Genomic DNA, 22,447 nt, shown 5'->3' on the forward strand with positions numbered 1-22,447 from the left:
GCACAATAGTGGAATTCGCGGTTTGCCTTTAAAATAAAAGTACCTCTTTGAAAGTGTTGGAGAAGGTTACAAATTGGTTGAATCATGCCATATTTAGACGATCATTTTAAACAAGGTTGGAGGGTGAAGCAATTAAATGGGGTATCAGTCTACTCGGTGACACCCACAGAACACAACTGTGAAGAGTTTACACAAATATTAGCATTGTACTGTGGCTGTGTGAAATCACCTCCCCAGTCATGACATTCATATTGCATTGTACAGCTTTACCTAAGGATTGGGGATCAATGAAATGGAGTAACACTCTACTCAATACCCAAGATATTTTTTCATTTTTCCCCCCTCAGTTATCAGACTCCAAAACATCCACGTGTTATTGTTTTTCCTCTGGAATAGTATTCAATACACGTAGGTTGACAATAAATGTGGCTCAATTCACAGTTGTTTCAGAGTCCCACAATAAGAGCTACGATGCTAATGTTCTCTGGGTGTCACTGAGTAGACTGATAACCCATGTCATTGATCCACAATCCATAGGTAAGGATGTACTGTGAAATAAGTATGCCCCCAATTCTAAAGTATAATACATCGTGTGATTTCAACAGATTGTCAAATTAATAAATTGTCTTTTGTTGATTTTAAATAACATTCCAACCTCATTTAGCATGACCTATTAAATTATGGCATAATTCTCTAATTTGTATGCATTTGCATCACTGTCAATGACATACTTTTATTTTGAAGGCTAACCACAAAGTCCAAGGCTAGCTTCACATAGATTGGTCTGACCACCATCAAATAAGAACCGTCTTATAAATGAAGGTTATTTTAGATGACACCTAGCTATATAGTTAGCTAGCTATGTTGTTTTGCTATTTGTTTGGGGAAGAACATTGCCACCAGAGACTCTGGGTTCGCGCCCAGGTACAGCTGCAGTACAGCACCCTTAACCACTGCAGTTTTTCTTTTTGTTTTTTGGTGTAACGGATGTGAAACGGCTAACTTAGTTAGCGGTGCGCGCTAAATAGCGTTTCAATCGGTGACGTCACTTGCTCTGAGACCTTGAAGTAGTGGTTCCCCTTGCTCTGCAAGGGCCGCGGCTTTTGTGGAGCGATGGGTAACGATGCTTCGTGGGTGTCAGTTGTTGATGTGTGCAGAGGGTCCCTGGTTCGCGCCCAGGTATGGGCGAGGGGACGTTATACTGTATACTGTTATATTGGCAAGGAAAATATCATATTGGCCCCCCAAAAATATTGGTGCATCACTAGATGAAATGTTACCCCAACAGCCTGTGCTTGCTCACAGTTTGCACATCCAGGTACTGAGCACCACACCATGACTAAAATGTACAGTTTTTGTCGATACAAAAATAAAAATAGTTATTCGCAAGCTGATGTTCTATGAACAAGTGCATTAGCTACCCATTCTCAACAGGATCCACCCCGACAGAGTCGGTACTATGTCCTGAAATCGCTATGAATTCTAGATATTGTGGTTTGCATACAACAAGGAAATGTAGATGGCCTGTTTCTACCGATGATACAAAAACGCTTGCATTTGTGTGTAGAGGAAATTATGACACATACAGGGCATTCGGAAAGTATTCAGACCTCTCGTCTTTTTCCACATTATGTTACGGTACAGCCTTATTGTAAAATTGATTTACTTTTTTTTTTAAATCCCTCAATCTACAGATAATACCTATAACTATTATATAACTTGACTGGAGTCCACCTGAGGTAAATTCAATTGATTGGACATGATTTGGAAAGGCACACACCTGTCTATATAAGGTCCCACAGTTGACAGTGCATGTCAGAGCAAAAACCAGGCCATGAAGTTGAAAGAATTGTCCGTAGAGCTCCGAGACAGGATTGTGTTGAAAAACAGATCTGGGGAAGGGTACCAAAACATTTCTACAGCATTGAAGGTCCCCAAGACAACAGTGACCTCAATCATTCTTAAATGGAAGAGATTTGGAACCACCAAGACTCTTCCTAGAGCTTGCCACCCTGCCAAACTGAGCAATCGGGGGAGAAGGGCCTCCAGAGTTCAAGAACCCAATGTTCACTCTGACAGAGCTCCTCTGTGGAGATGGGAGAACCTTACTTTCCCAATGGCCAAGCAGAACTAGATTTAATGTAGGCCCAGCCACACAAGTTACTAACAGGTGTGTAAAATCGAGCACATGGCCATGCAATCTCCATAGACAAACATTGGCAGTAGAATGGCCTTACTGAAGAGCTCAGTGACTTTCAACGTGGCACCGTCATAGGATGCCACATTTCCAACAAGTCAGTCCGTCAAATTTCTGCCCTGGGCAACTGTAAATGCTGTTATTGTGAAGTGGAAACGTCTCGGAACATCAACAGCTTAGCCACAAAATGGTAGGCCACACAAACGGGACCACCGAGCGCTGAAGCTTGTAGCACATAAAAATCCTCTGTCCTCGGTTGCAACACTCACTACCAAGTTCCAAACTGTCTCTGGAAGCAATGTCAGCACAAGAACGGTTTGTTGGGAGCTTCATGAAATTGGTTTCCAAGGCAGAGCATCCGCACACAAGCCTAAGATTACCATGCGCAATGCTAAGGGTTGGTGGGAATGGTGTGAAGCTTGCCGCCATTGGACTCTGGAGCAGAGGAAACGCGTTTTCTGGAGTGATGAATCATGCTTAAACATCTGGCAGTCCAACAGACAAATCTGGTTTTGCCGGATGCCAGGAGAACGCTACCTGGCTGAATGTATAGTGCCAACTGTACAGTTTGGTGGAAGAGGAATAATGGTATGGGGCTGTTTTTCATGGTCCAGGCTAGGCCCCTTAGTTCCAGTGAAGGGAAGTCTTAACGCTACAACATACAATGACATGAGACGATTCTGTGCCTCCAACTTTGTGGCAGAAATTGTTTTGTCGAGATCGGTGTGGAAGAACTTAACTGGCCTGCACAGAGCCCTGACCTCAACTCCATCGAACACCTTTGGGATGAATTGGAACACCGACTGCGAGCCAGGCCTAATCGCCCAACATTAGTGTCCGCCCTCACTAATGCTCTTGTGGTTGAATGGAAGCAAGTCCCCGCAGCAATGTTCCAACATCTAGTGTAAAGCCATCCCAGAAGAGTGGAGGCTGTTATGGCAGTAAAGGGGGGGTCCAACTCCATATTAATTCCCATGGTTTTGGATGAGGGCCTGTGTTTTGGCAGTGTCAGCAGTAGAATAACAAATGTAGCATGGCATGGAGGGCCAAATGATATCTCTACAAGTCATTGCACTTGTAAAGTGGGATGAATTTTCAGAAGCATTTGTCTAATGGCTCCAAGTATGAGAAGCCACAAATAACGCAACAGCTCATGGAGATAGTGGTTTTAATTGGCAAATTGTTTATATTATAAATTACATTTATGACATGGATGCATGAATGTATTTCAGTCTCAATATGGGAAAGTCAGCAACTAGAGAAACGGAAACTTTACATTAATTGTTATCAAGCCTTCAAATTCTCCATATCGCTTCTAATTAAAATCACATGAAGTCTTTAGTCCTCCCTTGCATGCCAAAGGAGTGAGCAGTGACTCTAAAAGATTGCAAAGAACTTTGGAAACTCATTCCCCAGTTTAAGAGCCAACGCCTCCAACCAACTGGAATACTGTCAGCTGACATCATCTCCAAGCAACCGTTCCTGAACCAAATAAATGGGACATTAAAAGTGTTATGACTGTGACATATTGTAAAGAGATGATCTTTGACTCTTATTTGATATTCAATATTAGGAAAGACAAACATATTCTCATGGATCATTTTGTTTTACCACCAGGGGAATTTTTGGGATAGGTGATTATTACAAACTACACACAGCGGTCTATCGGACCATCTACACTACACATCTATGAAATCATCCATACAAACAATTATTTTGAACTGTATTGACAAAAATGAAATAGCCAACCATTTATTATAATGCACATGAGATGCACACTGGTTTGCCTCCAAAACGCTTCCCATCACCTCAACATGTGGTCAAGGAAATTTCTCAGAACAACTCTGAAGGCAGGACATTAGCGGAGTTTGAAAATGACTGAAATGTCTGCAACAACTGTTACTTTAGTTACTACATGTACTCAGTACGAGGTGGAAGAATTTAGGTTAGAGTTGACATCTCAAGCCCCTCTGGTTGTGGGCAAGTAAATTAGTCAAACCCTTTGCCTTAGACATGCAATTTTGTCACTAAATTGCAGTTTGCTTGCAACATGTGTCCAAAAATGTGTTGCAACACTAACTTTTTGGGGGTATAGAATGGTATAGAATAGATGAATGAATTTATGGGATCCCAGTTAAGTCGGGGAAAAGGTTTGAACTGAAAAGGTTGGGAATGACATAAGACTCCATGGGTTACAAAAGTCTCATATTTTCCAACTGATGTCATCTCAAGATGATCTCACACGTTTAAACATTCCACAATAATGATACACGTTTTTTTTTGTAATTTCCTCAATCTTTAGAAGCATTTCAGCACACCTCCAAATAATAGTGGCTAATGTTACTTCTAAACATGAAGTGAACAATAATGTAATGTAGACTAGAGTTGAGAAGAAAAGCTGTTGGCTGACAGCTGACAGAATGAATCCCAATATCTTCTCACGCAGAAGCCTCTTAATGAGTAAATACACCCAGAATGAATCCACATACCTAGAGCCAGAGAGTCGTCGTCGTGGTGTTCGTTGGGATACATTATCATCCATGACTAGCTGCACAGGTTTAACAAAGTCCCCCGGACTACCGAAAGTGAAGCAAAGCACACAATTATTCATATTTCATAACTAAAATTGCACAGGTTTACATCTAGAGCTCTCCCATCCGAATGCTTGCTGTGGATGGTCGAAACCCTATTGACAATCAGGACAGCGTTTCGGATGGTAACTTGTCCTTTGTTGCCCGGCATGCAAAGTGGGGCACAGAACAATTATGATTTAATTAACTCATTATGTTACTAGTCATCTCTTACCACGAATGCCCCTGACCCTCCGCGCTGCTGTCAACTTTCATCGGTATTTATTAGGGAGAAGAAAATAAATTATACCGTACAAAATATATCGTGGCGTTGATTCGTTCAGTGATACATTAGGCTACTGGTGCGTTCAAAATGAATTCCAGAACTCCCACTTCTATCTTGAGCCACACAACAGTCGCTCCTCTGTTCCAATACGCCGCCAGCACAACCCAGTCTTTCCAACGTTTAGCCAGCAGTCTACATTTCAAAGTTGTGACACGATGCCTGCTACAAGCGCTGCTAAATTGTCTCTGCCAAAAGCATACCAACTCCAAAAATCGACGTCAAAACCTATGAGTAGAGATTCAAATAACCATTATTGGGGGCGTTGAATACCTTCACTCTTCTCCCGTTTTTACTCCCAGCGGTAATTTCACCAATCCATCCCAGAGGGATTACACATACTTTTCCTAATTTTTAAATTAATTTTACAGTAAAAAATTATGTAAAAATTGTACTGCAGGAGACAATTCATATTACTTTTATTTTTAGTGAAGTGAACAATTCGGGTTTACATTTATAATATTGAAATATACTAAATATTATAATCATGAAATTTCCCAAATAGTAAATGTATAACATATTCCCTCTAACCAACAGTGGAAAATGCACTACCATTGGATAAACTTCTATAACTACATCTTCGAAGGCCGTGACATCAAGGCAAGAGGGCAAAAGGTTACCTTCGAGAAACGTTTTTATAAAAGTTTTATTTAGTCTGATTATGTTACAGCGACATCGTGTGGTAGGTTTCTCGAATGAAATTACTCGCGAAATTCAAAGTGGAACTTTGTCTCAGTCTGATATACAAATTGATTAATCTATTGCATTATGGCATTTTCACAAATAGTAGCATACATTATGACACACACATTCGTTGCAGAGGTAATAAATACAATGAGCATACAAAGTCATATCACAAAACCCCAGTGTGTAACAACAACGTTTCATCTAGAATTCTGAGTTGAATTCTGAAAGAGTAGGTCAGTGGGTGGTGTGGGGGATATGGAGAGGTTGGAAGTTGCGCAGTAAAACATCTCGGCACCATGGGAGCAGTCTTGGGGGAACATAACCGCCATGATCAAACCTGTTGTCATGACAAAGACACCAGCTATGAGGATGAGACAGGGGATGCGGTTTTCACCTTGGAACCAGCGCTCTGTGGAAAGCTTGAGGTAGCAAGCTGATGGAATGATGAAAATTAAAGGTGTGGCGCTTATAACACCCTGGGAGACAAAAACAATATTGTTAAAAAGATAACCATTGCAATTTTAGTATAGAAATATGTTACAACAATTCAAAAGGTCATCCGGCTTACATTTAACACCAGAACAATACCCAGACAGTCGTAGGCCAAGGATAATACTGTGCACGCTGCAACTATGAGCAAGGTGACTGCCACATGGGCATGGTTGTTGAGAGACCCTTTAAAAAAAACATTGGATACTACCTGCAAACATGAAAGACAGAATAAGGACTTGATTTTTACAGGGTGATGTGCACTAAAATCAATGAACACTGCGTCACAACATACTGTCCTGTGCCAAATGAAGTGGCATGTGCATAAATAACGTCATACCTCTCGAGTCACAAAACATTCCAGAGGAAAAGTTGTTATTATACTGATGCCAAAACAGAAGCGACCAAAAGTAGCCAGGTCATCGTTCCCACAGTAGTTTTCAAAGATATCACCTGGAAATATAAAGAGGCGATCAGAAAAATGTACTCCTTAGGCAGTATGTATATGGGTGAACTTGGGTCTAACACCACAAGATGGTTCTATGATTCTATGTGTTGTGTTTTACCTTGCGTGTACCCAGTGAAGGTAGCATAGCCAGTCGCAGCAAACAGAATACTGACAATCATAGCCGAACCAACAGACATGTGGGTGACACGAGACCAGTTACTTAGGCTCTGTTCCTTCAGAGAGCCGTAGATCATAAAGCTGTTGTGATGACAGATAAAGGCTATGGAACAAAGGGATATGGCACAGTATTACAACCTATGAACAGTTCAAATTACATTTTTGTGTGGTTATTTTGTGTGGGGTTCCTCTATTATGAAACTTGATAGCCATTACCATACAATATGAAGATGTACACATGTATGGGTCGTTTTGTCTCGAGCAAGTATTACTTGTACTTTACAAATATACAGTTGATGTAGATGAGAACTGACCAAAAGACATAACACCAACGGCCTGAATCGCATTCCACCTTGCAAACACCCATGCATTCTCTGTAGGGGGACTAAGGACACAAAGTAATTGGATAAACATGTTGTTAGCCATTTTAAGATTTTCTAATTCCAGAGTAAGTGGTTTCAATAGTCGATTAGTTGACTGAAATATAAAATAAAGACAGAATGTGTTTCAGATTGGATTAGAATATGATATAGCATGTGAGTGAATAGGTTATGACAGTGTTAAGTCATATAATGTACATATGTGGTCCCAGGGTAGCTGCTCTGATGATAACAGTGATGAGGATGAAAACAGTCAACACCATGGACAGTAAGGACACCTGGAATCACATAGATAGATGCTTTAGCTCACAAATGATAAAATTAGTCAATGACTTCTAAAAATAAATGTGACAATATGTGATTAAGTCTTACCTTTCCCAGCTTTGATATATTCCGGAAAAGAGACAGGGGTAATGTGAATAGAATAGTGGATACTGCGATGACAAAATGTCTCTCTGAAAGTATGTGGCCCGGTCCAACTGCAAATAGCATGTATGAAAAATATAAATGAGCAATATGCAATTAACAAACGTGGCCTTGGTGTTTGCACTTAACTCAGAAAAACGGTGACCTATTTTTTTTACTGTCACTGTATTAGCATATCAATGCACACAAGTTGTGGCTTGTATTTGTTCAGATATCTTACATTAAAGTACAATGTGCCATACTGTACCTCCAGGTAGTCTCTGAAACACTTTGGTTAATGTGTCACCAGTTATGATGTTGTAGCTGATCATAGCTGGGGAAGACACACATTGTGGTTATGTCTACAATCCAAGTCCCAACCAGTACCTGTATATCAGTTTGTTTGAGACTGCTCAATCTCGTAAAATATTGGTTGTAAAGTAGTTCTCATTTACTTTAAAATGGCACCTCCATTCAAGACTTACCAATGAAAGGGTATAGAAACTGCAATAAAGACAGAACCAGAAATCCAGTGATACCAAAAGTGCTACGTACAAGTGACTGGTAACTATTTGTCCCTGAAAGATTCCCTCCTTTAATCAACAAGATGATAGAGTAGTCTGCAAGGAGGAAACAGGACAACGCCACAATGTTAGCTGTTGAGTTAAATACATTCTATAGTAAAAGGGAGTTCATCACAGATGTCACCGTTACAGAACGTACCTGTAATAAATGCTACCAAAACCAGGAGAAAAAGGCCAAGAGGAAGGCCAGCCTGGTTTAAGGAGTATGGCAAACCTGAAAAGCAAATTAAATGACAGATCATGTTATCAAAACATATTCAAAAATATATATATATTTTTAAGAGTTTATATTTTCATTGTACTGACAGAAAAAGTTGAGTCATACAATTTAGAAAGAATTTTGGAAGCACAAAAGAAGTATTATGATGTCATTGGTCATATGATGCAGAGGCCAACCATCCAGGGGCTGATCAATCTGGCTGAGGTACACTAGCATTCAAAGGTTTGGGGTCATTTAGAAAGGTCCTTGTTTTTGAAAGAAAAGCACATTTTTTTTGTCCATTAAAATTAACATCAAATTCATCAGAAATACAGTGTAGACATTGCTAATGTTGTAAATTACTATTGTAGCTGGAAATTGCAGATTTTTTTATAGAATTTCTACATAGACGTACAGAGGCCCATTATCAGCAACCATCACTCCTGTGTTTCAATGGCACGTTGTGTTAGCTAATCCAAGTTTATCATTTTAAAAGGCTAATTGATCATTAGAAAACCCTTTTGAAATTATTTTGAAGAGTTCTCTGTCCAGTGTTTGTGTTCTTTTGCCCATCTTAATATTTAATTTTTATTGACCAGTCTGAGATATTGCTTTTTCTTTGCAACTCTGCATAGAAGGCCAGCATCCCGGAGTCGCCTCTTCACTGTTGACATTGAGACGGGTGTTTTGCGGGTACTATTTAATGAAGCTGCCAGTTGAGGACTTGTGAGGCGTCTGTTTCTCAAACTAGACACTCTAATGTACTTGTCCTCTTGCTCAGTTGTGCACCGGGGCCTCCCACTCCTCTGTCTATTCTGGTTAGAGACAGTTTGTGTTGTTCTGTGAAGGGAGTAGTACACAGCATTGTACGAGATCTTCAGTTTCTTGGCAATTTCTCACAGGGAATATCCTTCATTTCTCAGAACGGTCTGAATACTTTCCGAATACACTGTATATCTGTCCCATCATTCCCTCCCACCACCGTGGTAACTCCCGAACAGCACCGGCCACCTCCCCTGACGCCCATACATCCCCCTAAGCGTGAGTCAGGAGCCAAAGGAACGGCCACGCATGGTTGTCCATGAAGGAAGGAAGGAAGGAAGGAAGGAAGGAAGGAAGGAAGGAAGGAAGGAAGGAAGGAGAGGACTCATTTGAGGCTGCCCTGCTTTCCCTTTTGACTCCTGGCTACCTGTACACCTATGTATATATTCCATTAAAAACCAGCCATTTCCATCTACAATAGTCATTTACAACCTTAACAATGTCTACACTGTGTTTCTGATCAATTTGATGTTATTTTAATGGACAAAAAAAAGCTTTCCTTTCAAAAACAAGGACATTTCTAAGTGGTCCTATGATGTTTTCTATTGCCAGGAAATCATGTGATCCTGCATGTTCAACATATATAACTTGCTTATCTTATTGGGTAACATGATTGATCAACTTATTAGACAGTAACTTGCAACTGGTACTCCCCTCTCAAGAAGGGTGTCATTGCAGCTATTGCCACCAGTAGGTCTATTCTGCTGTGCTACTGAAATACAAACATGATGATCCCACAATTGAATGTATAAACACTAATTTACCTATTATTCCAGATCCTATTATCGAATTGATGAAATTAAAAGAGGCTGATATCATCGAACACTTGACTTTTCCTGCAACCACCTTTTGTGAAGCAAGCAACGGTTTCCCTTCGCCATTCTCCGTCTAGGGTCAAATTAACACATTTTAACACAATTAACACATCATGTTGTAGAATGGTGGTAACCGTGAGTATCAATAAAAGTAAACCTATTCGTATCATAGTAAATCGGCAGCCTACCTGGTGAGCTTCCCGTTCTCCACTTTCCTGTATTGATGTACTCATTTTTATTCCACCAGGTGCTCTAAGTGTTTCCGTCAATTTATAAACGTTCTATCCGCATCTCTGCCATGAAATTAATTAACTGGGCAAAATGTTCAAAACTTTCCTAATCGGAGTCGTTTAAATTCGCCCATGAAAAACGATGGCAACAGCGCCCCTAAATGGCTTAGTACAACACTGGGTGCGTTCCTGATAGGTCTAGACAATTTCTGCATTGGGTTGCGCTGATTACAACATCCTTATAATATTCATGTCTGTTCCTGAGACGGGAACTATAGACCTGCGCAGAATTGTGTATCTGGAACGCGTCCAACCTCTAAACCGCATTCGACACACATACCCAGTCGAGTGAAATGAGCTTTAAAAGATTAGTATCCAAAGTATTTCTTTGTTCAACTGAAGGAGTGAATATGCAAAAACGAACAAATTCTACACCAAATGGGTAATACAAATAGGCATATACGTCCTTTGCAATTAGGGACAATGGAATAAATAGTATGTTGGGTTCCATTCAACATTTGTGAGGGTTTCAAAGTGTCCATAGAGTTTTGGTCACGTGTTAATATTAATTGTTCCATTATGAAAGAATTGTAGCCTACTGTACATACCCCAGTGTGATCAAGTCAGCTGACATGAGAAGGCCTAAAAGGCTAGAGTAAATTTAGGTCAGACATGTTTTTCTTTTTCTCAGAAAGATAGTCACATGCAGAAAAACAAAATTAAACTCAACAAAAACGTCGTGTCTGTCTGTGGAATCAACAATACAAATGTGTTATGAATGAAGACTTTAATATAATCAAAAGTAGTACAATGTGTTGTTAGGCTTCACTACGGTATGTGAGATGAGCTGTTCTTCAATTTATAAGAGTGTATAACATGACACCACCATCCAATGTTGGTACAGAAAAACATTAAAGTCTCAATCAGTTATTAACTTATTTGGAACATTTAAAGCAGTTGAGATCACACTCTTGCTTTCCCATAATGCATGCTGTCCTACCCAGGATTGCATTAGCTCAGTCCAGGCCACATTGTCTGGCTGGCACTCAGACAAATGCTTGCTCTTTAGAGCACCACCCATCAGAGTCCCTGTCTCTGAGCATTGATGTCCTAGAAATGACTGAACGTGTCAGTGTAGTTGCTGATGATTCAGAGAAGTGGGTCATGGTGGAAACTCACACACTGGCCAAACGTGCTATAGCCACATGAACCCAGCAATGTCCTCTGAATGGGAAAAAAAAGTATCCTGGGAAAAACATTTAACAGGGAAGTCTGTAAATGTCACAGAGTGGTTTGTTAGTCATACATCAGTGTGGGCCCCTTTGGCAATGAAAGGAACTTACCCAGAAAACAAAACCTTTAGAGATTCATGATGTAATTAATATAATTGAATATAATTAAAAAAGTAGTGTTAGTGTAATTTACCCAAATTAGAGTTTAACCAACATTTTACCCAATTGGCAACACCAATCTATATGTGCTTCCTTCATCGACTATTTCACTCACACTCACACATCTCCAATCAGACTTAACCGATCCTCTGATGTTGAATGGGAAACTATCAAGACGTTCAATAACACTGTTTTCTCTGAAAATACAGAGTTGATGGTTGCTGCACGTCAGTAATCGGACGAATGACCCAAAACAGCATTTCATTCCGTTTGATCCCTGAACAATGCTGCCTGCAGCCCCTAGGTGGCCTCAGAAAACCTGGAAGATCTGGGTGTATTTTAGAGGTAGAATGACAGCTGGCAATATTCACACTTTTTTTATACGTGCCTTCTTATTTATCAGTCTCTTAACAAACATCTAATAAAAAAGTAATAGATGCATCAAAGTTGGTATTTTATGTTTTCTTAGATTAGGCTATACACAATGATGACAACAAGAGTAGCCTACTAAAGGGTAGAAAAACTAAATGGATTCACACACGGTAGTGACAACGCACACATGGTAGTGACAGTGTGTAGCGAAGCCTTTAGTCGTATCATAATGAGAAAAAACCTCCCCTACTTCACCCACCACTAGATGATGATCTGATACTTTTGTTATGTTTTTTTAAGGTTATGTTACAGGTACATGTAATCTCCAGTTCAGTGATACCAAACTGTAGGTTGCCTCTCTATTATCTCTTCCCGACATCCACGACCACAGCAGACATTATTTCTGATCACGCACACAACCCTGCATCTCTGCAGTCATTTGTACCCGGCAACAACCGGAAGCGCAACAGAATGCTCTGAACAAGGCGACAGTGCTGGCAGCAATTTCATAACGCTCTCCTTGTGTGATTTTTTTTTGGGGGGTCCATCTCTGGGAAATACTACATTATAGAGAGGAAAACCTTTTGACTTAATCAAGTATCCACATGTGTCCTCGAATCACCTTTTTACTCGGGAGAAAGCAACATCAAGGCGTGCCTGGCGATTATTGGCGGATTCTTCAACCTTCTTTGATGACAAACTAATGGTGGGTGCCGGGGATGGGAATGGATGCCATGGGGCTGCCCAAAGGTGGGGAATTTTGTCTGCGTAATTTAGATAATTCTCCAAAAAAGTATTTATTTCTACAGTCATTTAATGTCTCAGTAGAAAACGGGAGAGGGAGCTGTCCCGTTTTTTCAAAGCTGATGAAAAAATAGGGGGAAAGAAGATGCCTGGAAGGCCCTTAAACAATAAAGATCAATTATTGGTAACTGAATTTTCCATGATGCGTAGGCCTAACCTAAATATGTCCTATTCAAATCATTTTGATAGACCTTGGTATATCTACTTAAATAATTGAGTTTAGGGTCATCTTTATTATAGTCATCTTGTCATTTTGTCAGGGTATTACCAGAGTTTACATATATTTTATTCATTTAAAAAGAAAAGAACAACTGTGGCGTAGGTTTTAAAGGGAACTTGTCTTGTTGGGTAAAATAAGCTCTTTAGAAGATAATACTATGATCCTGCTAGTTATGACAGCTTTGTGATCAAACCTCATTCTTATGTCAATGGATCAAACACTGGATCAGGCGTGAAGTATAGCCTCTGACAACATTGTTCTTTCGGCATTTTTGATCTCCCAGAGAAAATATAGTTCACCACAAATTATACTTGTTCCCTACTGTAGCCTAATTTAACCTTGTCAGAGCGGATATCAATCGAATGTTGTCGATCACTGTGATCATAATATTGTCCCCTCTGCTGCTGTTTCTGTATCAGGTTTATAAAACAGATTGTTCCAGCTGACCCACCTAGAGAAGGTGTCACTTCCTGGTATTCCAACCTGTTAGATTCATATCAGCAGTGGCAAAAAGGCTACAAACGATGGAACAGCCAGACAACGATAACCGACTGTAGCCGACACTCCGGCCCCTGGGACTAGATAGGTCGTAATATGATTATTGCCGAAGAAAGACTATGAGAACTGAACACATATCAGTCAATAAATTATTTCGACTTTTTCCCAGTTTTTATTTATTAATCTGCGACATAGGCCTGTCATAACACATCAATATACATCTATGTGTAGGCTATAAATCATAATCAGTCTGTTCGAACTCATCATAGTGTATAGGCCCTGCATTATGTATAGTTTCGCCGACGACCTAAATGTATCATACGTCCCCAATCACTCGACAAAGTAGCCAATTCTTTCTTAAAAATTGAGGAGGGATGCAAGCAGTGTTTGTGGGCGCTTGGCTATAGTACTGTCGTGTGTGTGAATGGGAAGGGTGGGTTGAGGGTGTTGGCTCTACCAGACTAGCTGGGTAGGGCTGAGATGTTGCTATGAGAAAAGCGTTGGAGCCTTCTCTATGGAAATAACTAAAGCGTCAATTATAGCGATATAGCAGCTGACCCTTCGTATTGAAAATCTGCCATTGATAAAATAACCTGTTTGATTCCCTCATGTAAACATCTCATGCGGCCATATAAACAAATGTGAGATTAGCCGAAATCTAGGCGTTCATTTTCAGATGTGTAACACGCACCCTTTTTCATTTTCTGTTGTTGTATCCACTTATTTAGCCGATATTTACCTTCCCTCCGCAGCCTACCAGGGAGCACCTTCTGGATGAGAGATAGTACATAGCCTACCATACAAGAAGCACTGTGTCAGGCTGCATTTCAACTTTGATTTAACCGGTTAAGGTAACAGTCAATCAGATGTCATGAATGTGTTGCTCATAGGCTGCTGATAATGGTTTGAATATGATAATGGTCCTTTATATATTCTCATCTGTTGTTTGACTGGTTTAGCATATCTTTAGGGTATGTCTTTCACCTCAGTAACTTGCTTTTCCTTGCTGTTGACAGCTTAGAACATTGATCTTGTACCATTTTGTTGAAGTATAGGGAAAAAAACAGCAATTCCTAGTGCTATTGTTAATTGAAATTCCTATCTCAACTTTCCATAATCGTATCATGTGTTTGCGTGCATGAGTAAACTAAATCAACACGCATATTTAGTCATGACATGTGACATAATATACAAAAAGGGATATGCGCCCTAAGACGAGTATGATTTTAATCGTTACATCATTCTAGACTCTTGTGTGGGTAATGCCATAACTTTTTAATCTCTCCTTTTTTGGGCATATCTCTTGAGAAATAATGGAGAATAAATCGTTGACATGCACACAACCAGCAGCCACTGTAAAGGGGATATCAGGCATTTTTGCGAGACCTACCGGCATTTCTGCACTTAGCCTAGTGCGGTTAAACTTGCAGCACCATAGACAGCAGCACATGCGCGAAAATAACCAGCTCAAATCCCTCAATCAACAGCTCCCATCCACGAAAGAAAGTAGCCTAGTCGTTGCTTTGTTGACAAAGTGATTTGTGTTTATTTTAATAACAGACTAAACAACTCACGTCCAACTGGGCACACACTGGTTCAACGTTTTTCCACATCATTTCAATACAATTACGTTGAACCAACGTGGAATAGACGTTGCATTGACGTCTGTGCCCAGTAGGGTTGGACTTTCAATGTGGTTTTTGGTAGGCTATAGTAGGCAATATGGCACTTAAATGCCAAAATTCTTTCGCACAAATAAGAAGCTGATAAAACGTCTGCTGGCAATTACAGTGCGTTTGAGAAAGTATTCAGGCCTTGACTTTTTCCACATTTTGTTACTTTACAGCCTTATTCTAAAATTGATACAATAATTTTTTCCCCTCATCAATCTACACACAATACCCCATAATGACAAAACAAAAACTGTTTTTTAGAAATGTTTGCAAATGATTTACAAATAAAAACAGAAATACCTTATTAACATAAGTATTCAGACCCTTTGCTATGAGACTCTGAAATAGAGCTCAGGTGCATCCTGTTTCCATTGATCATCCTTGAGATGTTTCTACAACTTGATTGGTCCACCTGTGGTGAATTCAATTTATTTGACATGATATGGAAAGGCACACATCTGTCTATATAAGGTCCCACAGTTGACAATGCATTAAAGAGCAAAAACCAAGCCATGAGGTTGAAGGAATTGTCCGTAGAGCTCCAAGACAGGATTGTGTCGAGGCACAGATCTTCAGCATTGAAGGTCCTCAAGAACACAGTGGCCTCCATCCTTCTTAAATTGAAGAAGTTTGGAACCAGTAAGACTCTTCATAGAGCTGGCAGCCCTGCCAAACTGAGCAATCAGGGGAGAAGGGCCTTGGTCATGGAGGTGAACAAGAACCCAATGGTCACTGACAGAGCTCCAGAGTTCCTTGTGGAGAGGGGAGAACATTTACATTTACATTACATTTAAGTCATTTAGCAGACGCTCTTATCCAGAGCGACTTACAAATTGGTGCGTTCACCTTAAGACATCCAGTGGAACAGCCACTTTACAATAGTGCATCTAAATCTTTTAAGGGGGGTGAGAAGGATTACTTTATCCTATCCTAGGTATTCCTGAAAGAGGTGGGGTTTCAGGTGTCTCCGGAAGGTGGTGATTGACTCCGCTGTCCTGGCGTCGTGAGGGAGTTTGTTCCACCATTGGGGGGCCAGAGCAGCGAACAGTTTTGACTGGGCTGCGCGGGAACTGTACTTCCTCAGATAACCTTCCAGAAGGACAACAATCTCTGCAGCACTCCACCAATCAGGCCTTTATGGTAGTTTGGCCAGACGGAAGCCACCCCTCAGTAAAAGGCACATAACAGACTGCTATGAGTTTGCCAAAAGACACCTAAAGGACTCTCAGACCATGAGAAACAAGATTCTCTGGTCTGATGAAACCAAGATTGAACTCTTTGGCCTGAATGCCAAGCATCACGTCTGGAAGAAACCTGGCACCATCCCTACAGTGAAGCATGGTGGTGGCAGCATCATGCTGTGGGGATGTTTTTCAGCAGCAGAGACTAGGAGAATAGTCAGGATCGAGGGAAGATGAACGGTGCAAAGTGCAGATAGATCCTTGATGAAAACCTGCTCTAGAGTGCTCAGAATCTCAGACTGGGGCAAAGGTTCACCTTCCAACAGGACAACGACCCTAAGCACACAGCCAAGACAACGCAGGCGTGGCTGAATGTCCTTGAGTGGCCCAGCCAGAGCCCGGACTTGAACCCGATCGTCTCTGAACATCTCTGGAGAGACCTGAAAATAGCTGTGCAGCGACATTCCCTGTCCAACCTGACAGAGCTTGAGAGGATCTGAAGAGAAGAATGGGATAAACTCCACAAATACAGGAGTGCCAAGCTTGTAGCGTCATACCGAAGAAGAATCGAGGCTGTAATCGCTACCAGAGGTGCTTCAACAAAGTAATGAGTAAAGGGTCTGAATACTTATGTAAATGTAATATTTCAGTTTTTTTTTTTTTATACATTTGTTAAAATTTCTACAAATCTGTTTTTGCTGTGTCATTATGGGGTATTGTGTGTTTATGATTGATGAGGGAAAAAAACAATTTAATTTATTTTTTGAATAAGGCTGTAACATAAGAAAATGTGGAAAAAGTCAAGGGGTCTAAATTCTTTCCGAATGCATTGCATATAAAGTCAATAGACGTAGCCTACTTTTCGCACAGACTTTTTCATTTTGCCTGAGAAGACTAAAAAGCTTCACTACATTGAGACTAATTTCTATTTGAGACCACTCGACCCAACTTAATGTGGGTCCATGTGAAAGCGGGGAGCCTGTTAGAATTAGTGAAACATGGAAGGGGAAGGCTGGGGTTGTCAGCCACTGAGGTCAAGGCCCCTGGTCAGGTTTTGTTATGAACAGGACAGGGCTATGCATGGTGAAAGACAGAGAAAACAAATGTGCTGTCATTTGGGGTCAGTAATGATAGAGGAGACAAATTACTCAGCCTGGTCTCATAGACTGGACGTAATATAGTAAATGTAAATCCGGGACACTGAAATTAGTACAATATGTTATGTTTGGTATAGTTACATAAGAAAGAAGGTTACTTAAGGCAGAAACTAAAGTATACCACATACGTCTTGTAACCCAAATGTTGCGTGTTTGATTCTCATCATTGACAACTTTAGCATATTAGCTAATTAGCAACTACTTAGCATGTTAGCTAACCCTTCCATTAACCCCAACCTTAAACCTTTAACCATAACCCTAGCCTAGCTAATGTTATCCACCCTGTTAATGTTATCATTAGCCACCTAGCCACCTAGCTTACGTCTAGCAACCCAAATGTTGAATGTTCGTATCTCACGATGGACAACGTTAGCATTTTAGCATGTTAGCAACTTTGCAACTACTTAATCCTTTTTAGCTACTTTGCAACTACTTAGCATGTTAGTTAACCCTAACCCTAACCTTAACCATTTAACCTAACTCCTAACCTTAACCTTTACCACCTTTTACCCTAACCCCCAGCCTGGCTAACCTTAGCCACCTATCTAACATCAGCATTTGCCACCAAGCCACTTAGCTAATATCTAGCAACCCAAAGGTTGCATTTTCGATTCTCATCACAGACAACTTTAGCATTTTAGCTAATTAGCAACTTTGCAGCTACTTACTACTTTTTAGCTACTTTGCAACTACTTAGCATATTAGCTAACCCTTCTCCTAACTGCTAACCTTAACCCGTTAGCCTAACTGCTAACCTTAAGTTAAACCCTAACCCTAACCCATAACTCTAATGTTAGCAACCTAGCTAACATTATCCACAACAAATATAAATTTCATACATTTTGCAAATTCGTAACAATTTATAACTTACATATCATACTAATTGGAATGTCCCTGATTTAAATGTACTATGTTTCGTCTACCCCTGAGTCCAGGTTGAACGACTTGCCAGTTTTGTGCAGCTGGCCACCTCAAAGTCATGATGACATGTCACCAGCTTCCAGATGAATTTTTTTTTTTGAATCATCTCAACAGCAGCTAATATCTCCAGTTGTCATTAGTGAGTAACACTCGTGTGCTATAGATAAATCAAATCGAATCGTATTTGTCACATGCTCAAAATAAAGACAAAAAAGCTTGTAATAGGTCCAATGGAGAGACTCGGTACGAGGATTCCAACCTGGTGTCTCACCGTATATCATTGGAAACTGGGAATTGCCTTGATTAAGTTTTGATAAAGCTTAAAGGAAGTATTTATTTCATCATGACGCATTCTCACTATACCTGTTGAAATGTGGTACACCAATAAAAGATAGAATATCATTATATATATATATATATATATATATTATACAGATATTTACATTTACTGTACCATTATATCTATGTTTTTGATTGTAGAGCAAGGTACCTACTGGGCACAAACTGGTTGAATCAAAATAGTTTCCATGTCATTTCAACAAAACAATTCAATGTAATGATTTTGAATCAATGTGGAAAACTGATATGATTTGCAAAAAGTCATCAACGTAAAGGAATTTTTGGAATGTTTTTATTTTTTCAACTTTTCACCTTTAACCTAAATACAATGGCATTGTTAACATTTTTGATGATCTGAAATCAAATCAAATTGTATTTGTCAAACGCTTCGTAAACAACTGATGTAGACTAACTGAAATGCTTACTTATGGGCCCTTCCCAACAATGCAGAGAAAAAAAGATGAAGAAAAGAAAAATAATAACACTAGGAATAAATACACAATGAGTAACGATAATGTGGCTACTGTATATACAACGGGTACCAGTACCGAGTTGATGTGCAGTTGTACAAGGTAATTGAGATAGATATGTACAGGCAACAGGATAGATAATAAACAGTAGCAGATGTGTATGTAATGTCAAACGAGTTAATGCAAAAAGGGTCAATGCAGATAGTTAAATAGTTAACCAAAACCCGGACTAACTATTTAGCAGTCTTATGGCTTTGGGCTAGACACTTTTCAGGGTCCTGTTGGTTCCAGACTTGGTGCATCCGTACCACTTACTGTGCGGTAGCCAGAGAGAACAGTCTATGACTTGGGTGGCAATTTTTAGGGGCTTCCTCTGACATCCCCTGGTATAGAGGTCCTGGATGGCAGGGAGCTCAGCCCCAGTGTTGTACTGGGCCTTATGCACTACCCTCTGTAGTGCCTTGTTGAAACGGAGTTTGGTACTCTCTAATGTGTGGATAGGCCACTGGGAGTAATCAGATGCCGGACTGCACTCTGGTCAAAGAGTGATGACAGACACAGAAGCCCAGTCTAGGAGTAATGATGAAACAGAGTATTCATGTGGTCTGTGTACAGAGGGAAACTGGATAAAAGAAAGATAAAATTACTACAATGTAAATCCAATAAACATTAATGTCAGCAATCTCCATACGCAATTTACAACAAGAGAAAAATAACACACCATAATTCCTCTTAGGATAATTAACATTCAAATTAATCCTATAACTGTACAAAATGGTAAGACAACTGGTGAAGAAAGTTACACCTCTACATACACATTTATTTTCATTACATTGAACAATAGCAACAGGAATATTATAAAAATGAAATTAGTATTTGTTCTGACTTTGGTCAAAAACTGATAAATATTCCTGCAAAAATTTGAATGGTCTGATCACCACCAAAGCCAACTCTCAGTTCCATTTCTATACTAACAATTGGTTGCCATGGTGAATAATCCAATAATAATTGGTAGGACACATGAAAGGAAACATCAAATACTGGCAGAGCAATAACATTTCCTTTTAGATCTAAATAAATTTAGAGGATTCTAAATTAAAATCTTTAATACACTTGTGGTCAGATGCCAAGCAGTTGCCATACCAAGCGATGATGCAGACAGTGAAGATGCTCCAAATGGTGCATCTGTAGAACTGTTTGAGGATCCATTCCAAATCGTTTCAGCCTCCTGAGGGGAAAGAGGCATTGTTGTGCCCTCTTCACATCATTCCTTAGTGATGTGGACACCAAGGAACTTGAAGCTCTCGACCCGCTCCACCACAGCCCCATCAATGTGAATGGGGCCGTGCTCGGCCTTCCGCTGTTTCCTGTAGTCCATGATCAGGTCCTTTGTCTTTCTGGGGTTAAGGGAGAGGTCATTGTCCTGGCACCACACAGCCAGGTCACTGACCTCCTCCCTATAGGGAACTAAGCACGCACCTCTGAGGGGCCCCTGTGCTGAGGGTCAGCATGGTGGATGTGTTGTCGCCTACCCTCCACCTGGGGGTGGCTCATCAGGAAGTCCAGGATCCAGTTTCAGAGGGAGGTGTTCAGTCATAGGGTCCTGAGCTTAGTGATGAGCTTGGAGGGCACTATGCTGTTGAACACTGAGCTATTGTCAATGAACAGCATTCTCATGCAAATGCTCCTCTTGTCCATGTTGGAGAGGGCAGTGTGGAGTGCAATAGAGATTGCGTCATCTGTGGATGTGTTGGGGTGCTGTGCGAATTGGAGTGTGTCCAGGGTGTCTGAGAAGATTGTGTTGATGTGAGCCATGACCAGACTTTCAAAGCATTTCATGGCAACAGGGCAATAGTCATTTAGAAAGGTTATCTTGGCGTTCTTGGGCACAGGGACTATGGTGGTCTGATTGAACATTTTATGCATTACAGACTGGGTCAGGTGGAGGTTGAAAATATTAGTAAAGACACTTGCCAGCTGGTCAGCGAATGCTCTGATTACAGCTCCTGGTAATCCGTCTGGCCTGCGGCCTTGTGAATATTAACCTGAAGAGCGAGATCACACAGTCATGCATGGTTCAGTGTTGCTTTTCTCAAAAGAGCGCATAGAAGGAATTTGGCTCATCAAATAGGCTCAGGTCACTGTGCAGCTCACGGCTGGTTTCCCTTTGTAATCAGTAATAGAGCTGCCACATCCGACGAGTGTCTGAGCTTGACTTAGTAGGATTTGATCTTAGTCCAGTAATGGATGTTTTGACTGTTTGATGGCATGTCGGAGGTAATAGCGGAATTTATGATAAGGGTTGGGATTAGTCTCCCTCTCCTTGAAAGCAGCAGCTCTAGCCTTTAGCTCAGTGCGGATGTTGCCTATAATCCATGGCTTCTGGTTGGGATATGTATGTACGGTCACTGTGGGGACGTCGCGTTGATGCACTTATTAATGAAGCTGTTTATTGATGTGGTAAACTCCTCAATGTTATCAGATGAATCCCGGAACATATTCCAGTGAAACGGTCCTGTAGCTTAGCAAAATGGTGCCGGAGGAAATGGCCGCCGTTTTACGGTCTCCTAACCAATTGTGCTATTATGTGGGGGTTTTTCGCGATATTTGTCAATTATTTTGTACATAATGTTTCTGCAACCGTATTTTACGGAAGAAAAGAGCTTCTGGATATCAGGACAGCGATCACTCACCTCGGATTAGACAAAGATTTCTTCAACAACATCAACAACAAGCAGGACTCACACGATATTCTCCAAACACCCCACAGAGCAGACATCCCAATTATTCGCAAAAGGAAGCGACTCAGAGGAAGAAGAGCCGGATGCCTCGTCCGGACCCGCAGAAGACAACTAGGAAAGCTGCCGTTACCGTCAATATTAATCGCCAACGTGCAATCATTGGACAATAAACTAGACGAGGTAAGATCACGAATATTCTACCAACGGGACATCAAAAATTGCAATATCCTATGCTTCACGGAATCGTGGCTGAATGACGACATGGATATTCAGCTAGCGGGATACACACTGACACGGCAGGATAGAACAGCACACTCCGGTAAGACGAGGGGGG

General features: G+C 40.6%; 3 protein-coding genes across 4 annotated transcripts in view; 1 reads left to right on the forward strand and 2 right to left on the reverse strand.

Annotated features, from left to right (window-relative positions):
• The window catches only part of LOC115108614 (cordon-bleu protein-like 1), a 53,702-nt gene extending 48,323 nt beyond the window's left edge, over window positions 1–5,379 (reverse strand). For both annotated transcript variants that reach the window (XM_029633173.2, XM_029633165.2), the window contains exons 1-2: window positions 5,003–5,379; window positions 4,687–4,773 (exon numbers count right to left, since the gene is read on the reverse strand). In XM_029633173.2, the coding sequence (XP_029489033.2) occupies window positions 4,687–4,773; window positions 5,003–5,043 (128 nt within the window). In that variant the 5' untranslated portion in view covers window positions 5,044–5,379. The remainder of the gene's footprint in view (window positions 1–4,686; window positions 4,774–5,002) is intronic.
• Window positions 5,380–5,559: 180 nt separating this feature from the next.
• LOC115115350 (putative sodium-coupled neutral amino acid transporter 11) lies at window positions 5,560–10,492 on the reverse strand. The gene is made up of 12 exons (XM_029643844.1): window positions 10,305–10,492; window positions 10,066–10,189; window positions 8,420–8,494; window positions 8,182–8,316; window positions 7,965–8,030; window positions 7,664–7,770; window positions 7,490–7,569; window positions 7,226–7,296; window positions 6,853–7,014; window positions 6,627–6,739; window positions 6,366–6,497; window positions 5,560–6,273 (listed from the first exon to the last, which is right to left on the reverse strand). The coding sequence occupies exons 1-12, from the start codon at window positions 10,347–10,349 to the stop codon at window positions 5,995–5,997; spliced, it is 1,389 nt and encodes a 462-aa protein (XP_029499704.1). The 5' UTR covers window positions 10,350–10,492; the 3' UTR covers window positions 5,560–5,994.
• Window positions 10,493–12,597: 2,105 nt separating this feature from the next.
• Window positions 12,598–22,447, forward strand: part of LOC115108633 (sodium channel protein type 2 subunit alpha-like) — a 55,552-nt gene continuing 45,702 nt past the window's right edge. The window contains exon 1 of the mRNA XM_029633204.2: window positions 12,598–12,815. The gene's annotated coding sequence lies outside the window, so the exon portion shown is untranslated. The remainder of the gene's footprint in view (window positions 12,816–22,447) is intronic.

Source organism: Oncorhynchus nerka, linkage group LG3, assembly GCF_034236695.1.
Source record: "Oncorhynchus nerka isolate Pitt River linkage group LG3, Oner_Uvic_2.0, whole genome shotgun sequence".
In the NCBI taxonomy this organism is placed as follows: Eukaryota; Metazoa; Chordata; class Actinopteri; order Salmoniformes; family Salmonidae; genus Oncorhynchus; species Oncorhynchus nerka.

What these genes read in the sequence shown, in the direction of transcription:
- LOC115115350 (XM_029643844.1), bottom strand. Translation starts at nt 10,349, where the DNA reads ATGAGTACATCAATACAGGAAAGTGGAGAACGGGAAGCTCACCAG. An exon ending in AATAGGATCTGGAATAATAG is followed by an intron (nt 8,495 to 10,065) that starts GTAAATTAGTGT and finishes TTTGCTTTTCAG; the next exon opens with GTTTGCCATACTCCTTAAAC. An exon ending in CTTCACTGGGTACACGCAAG is followed by an intron (nt 6,740 to 6,852) that starts GTAAAACACAAC and finishes TTATATTTCCAG; the next exon opens with GTGATATCTTTGAAAACTAC.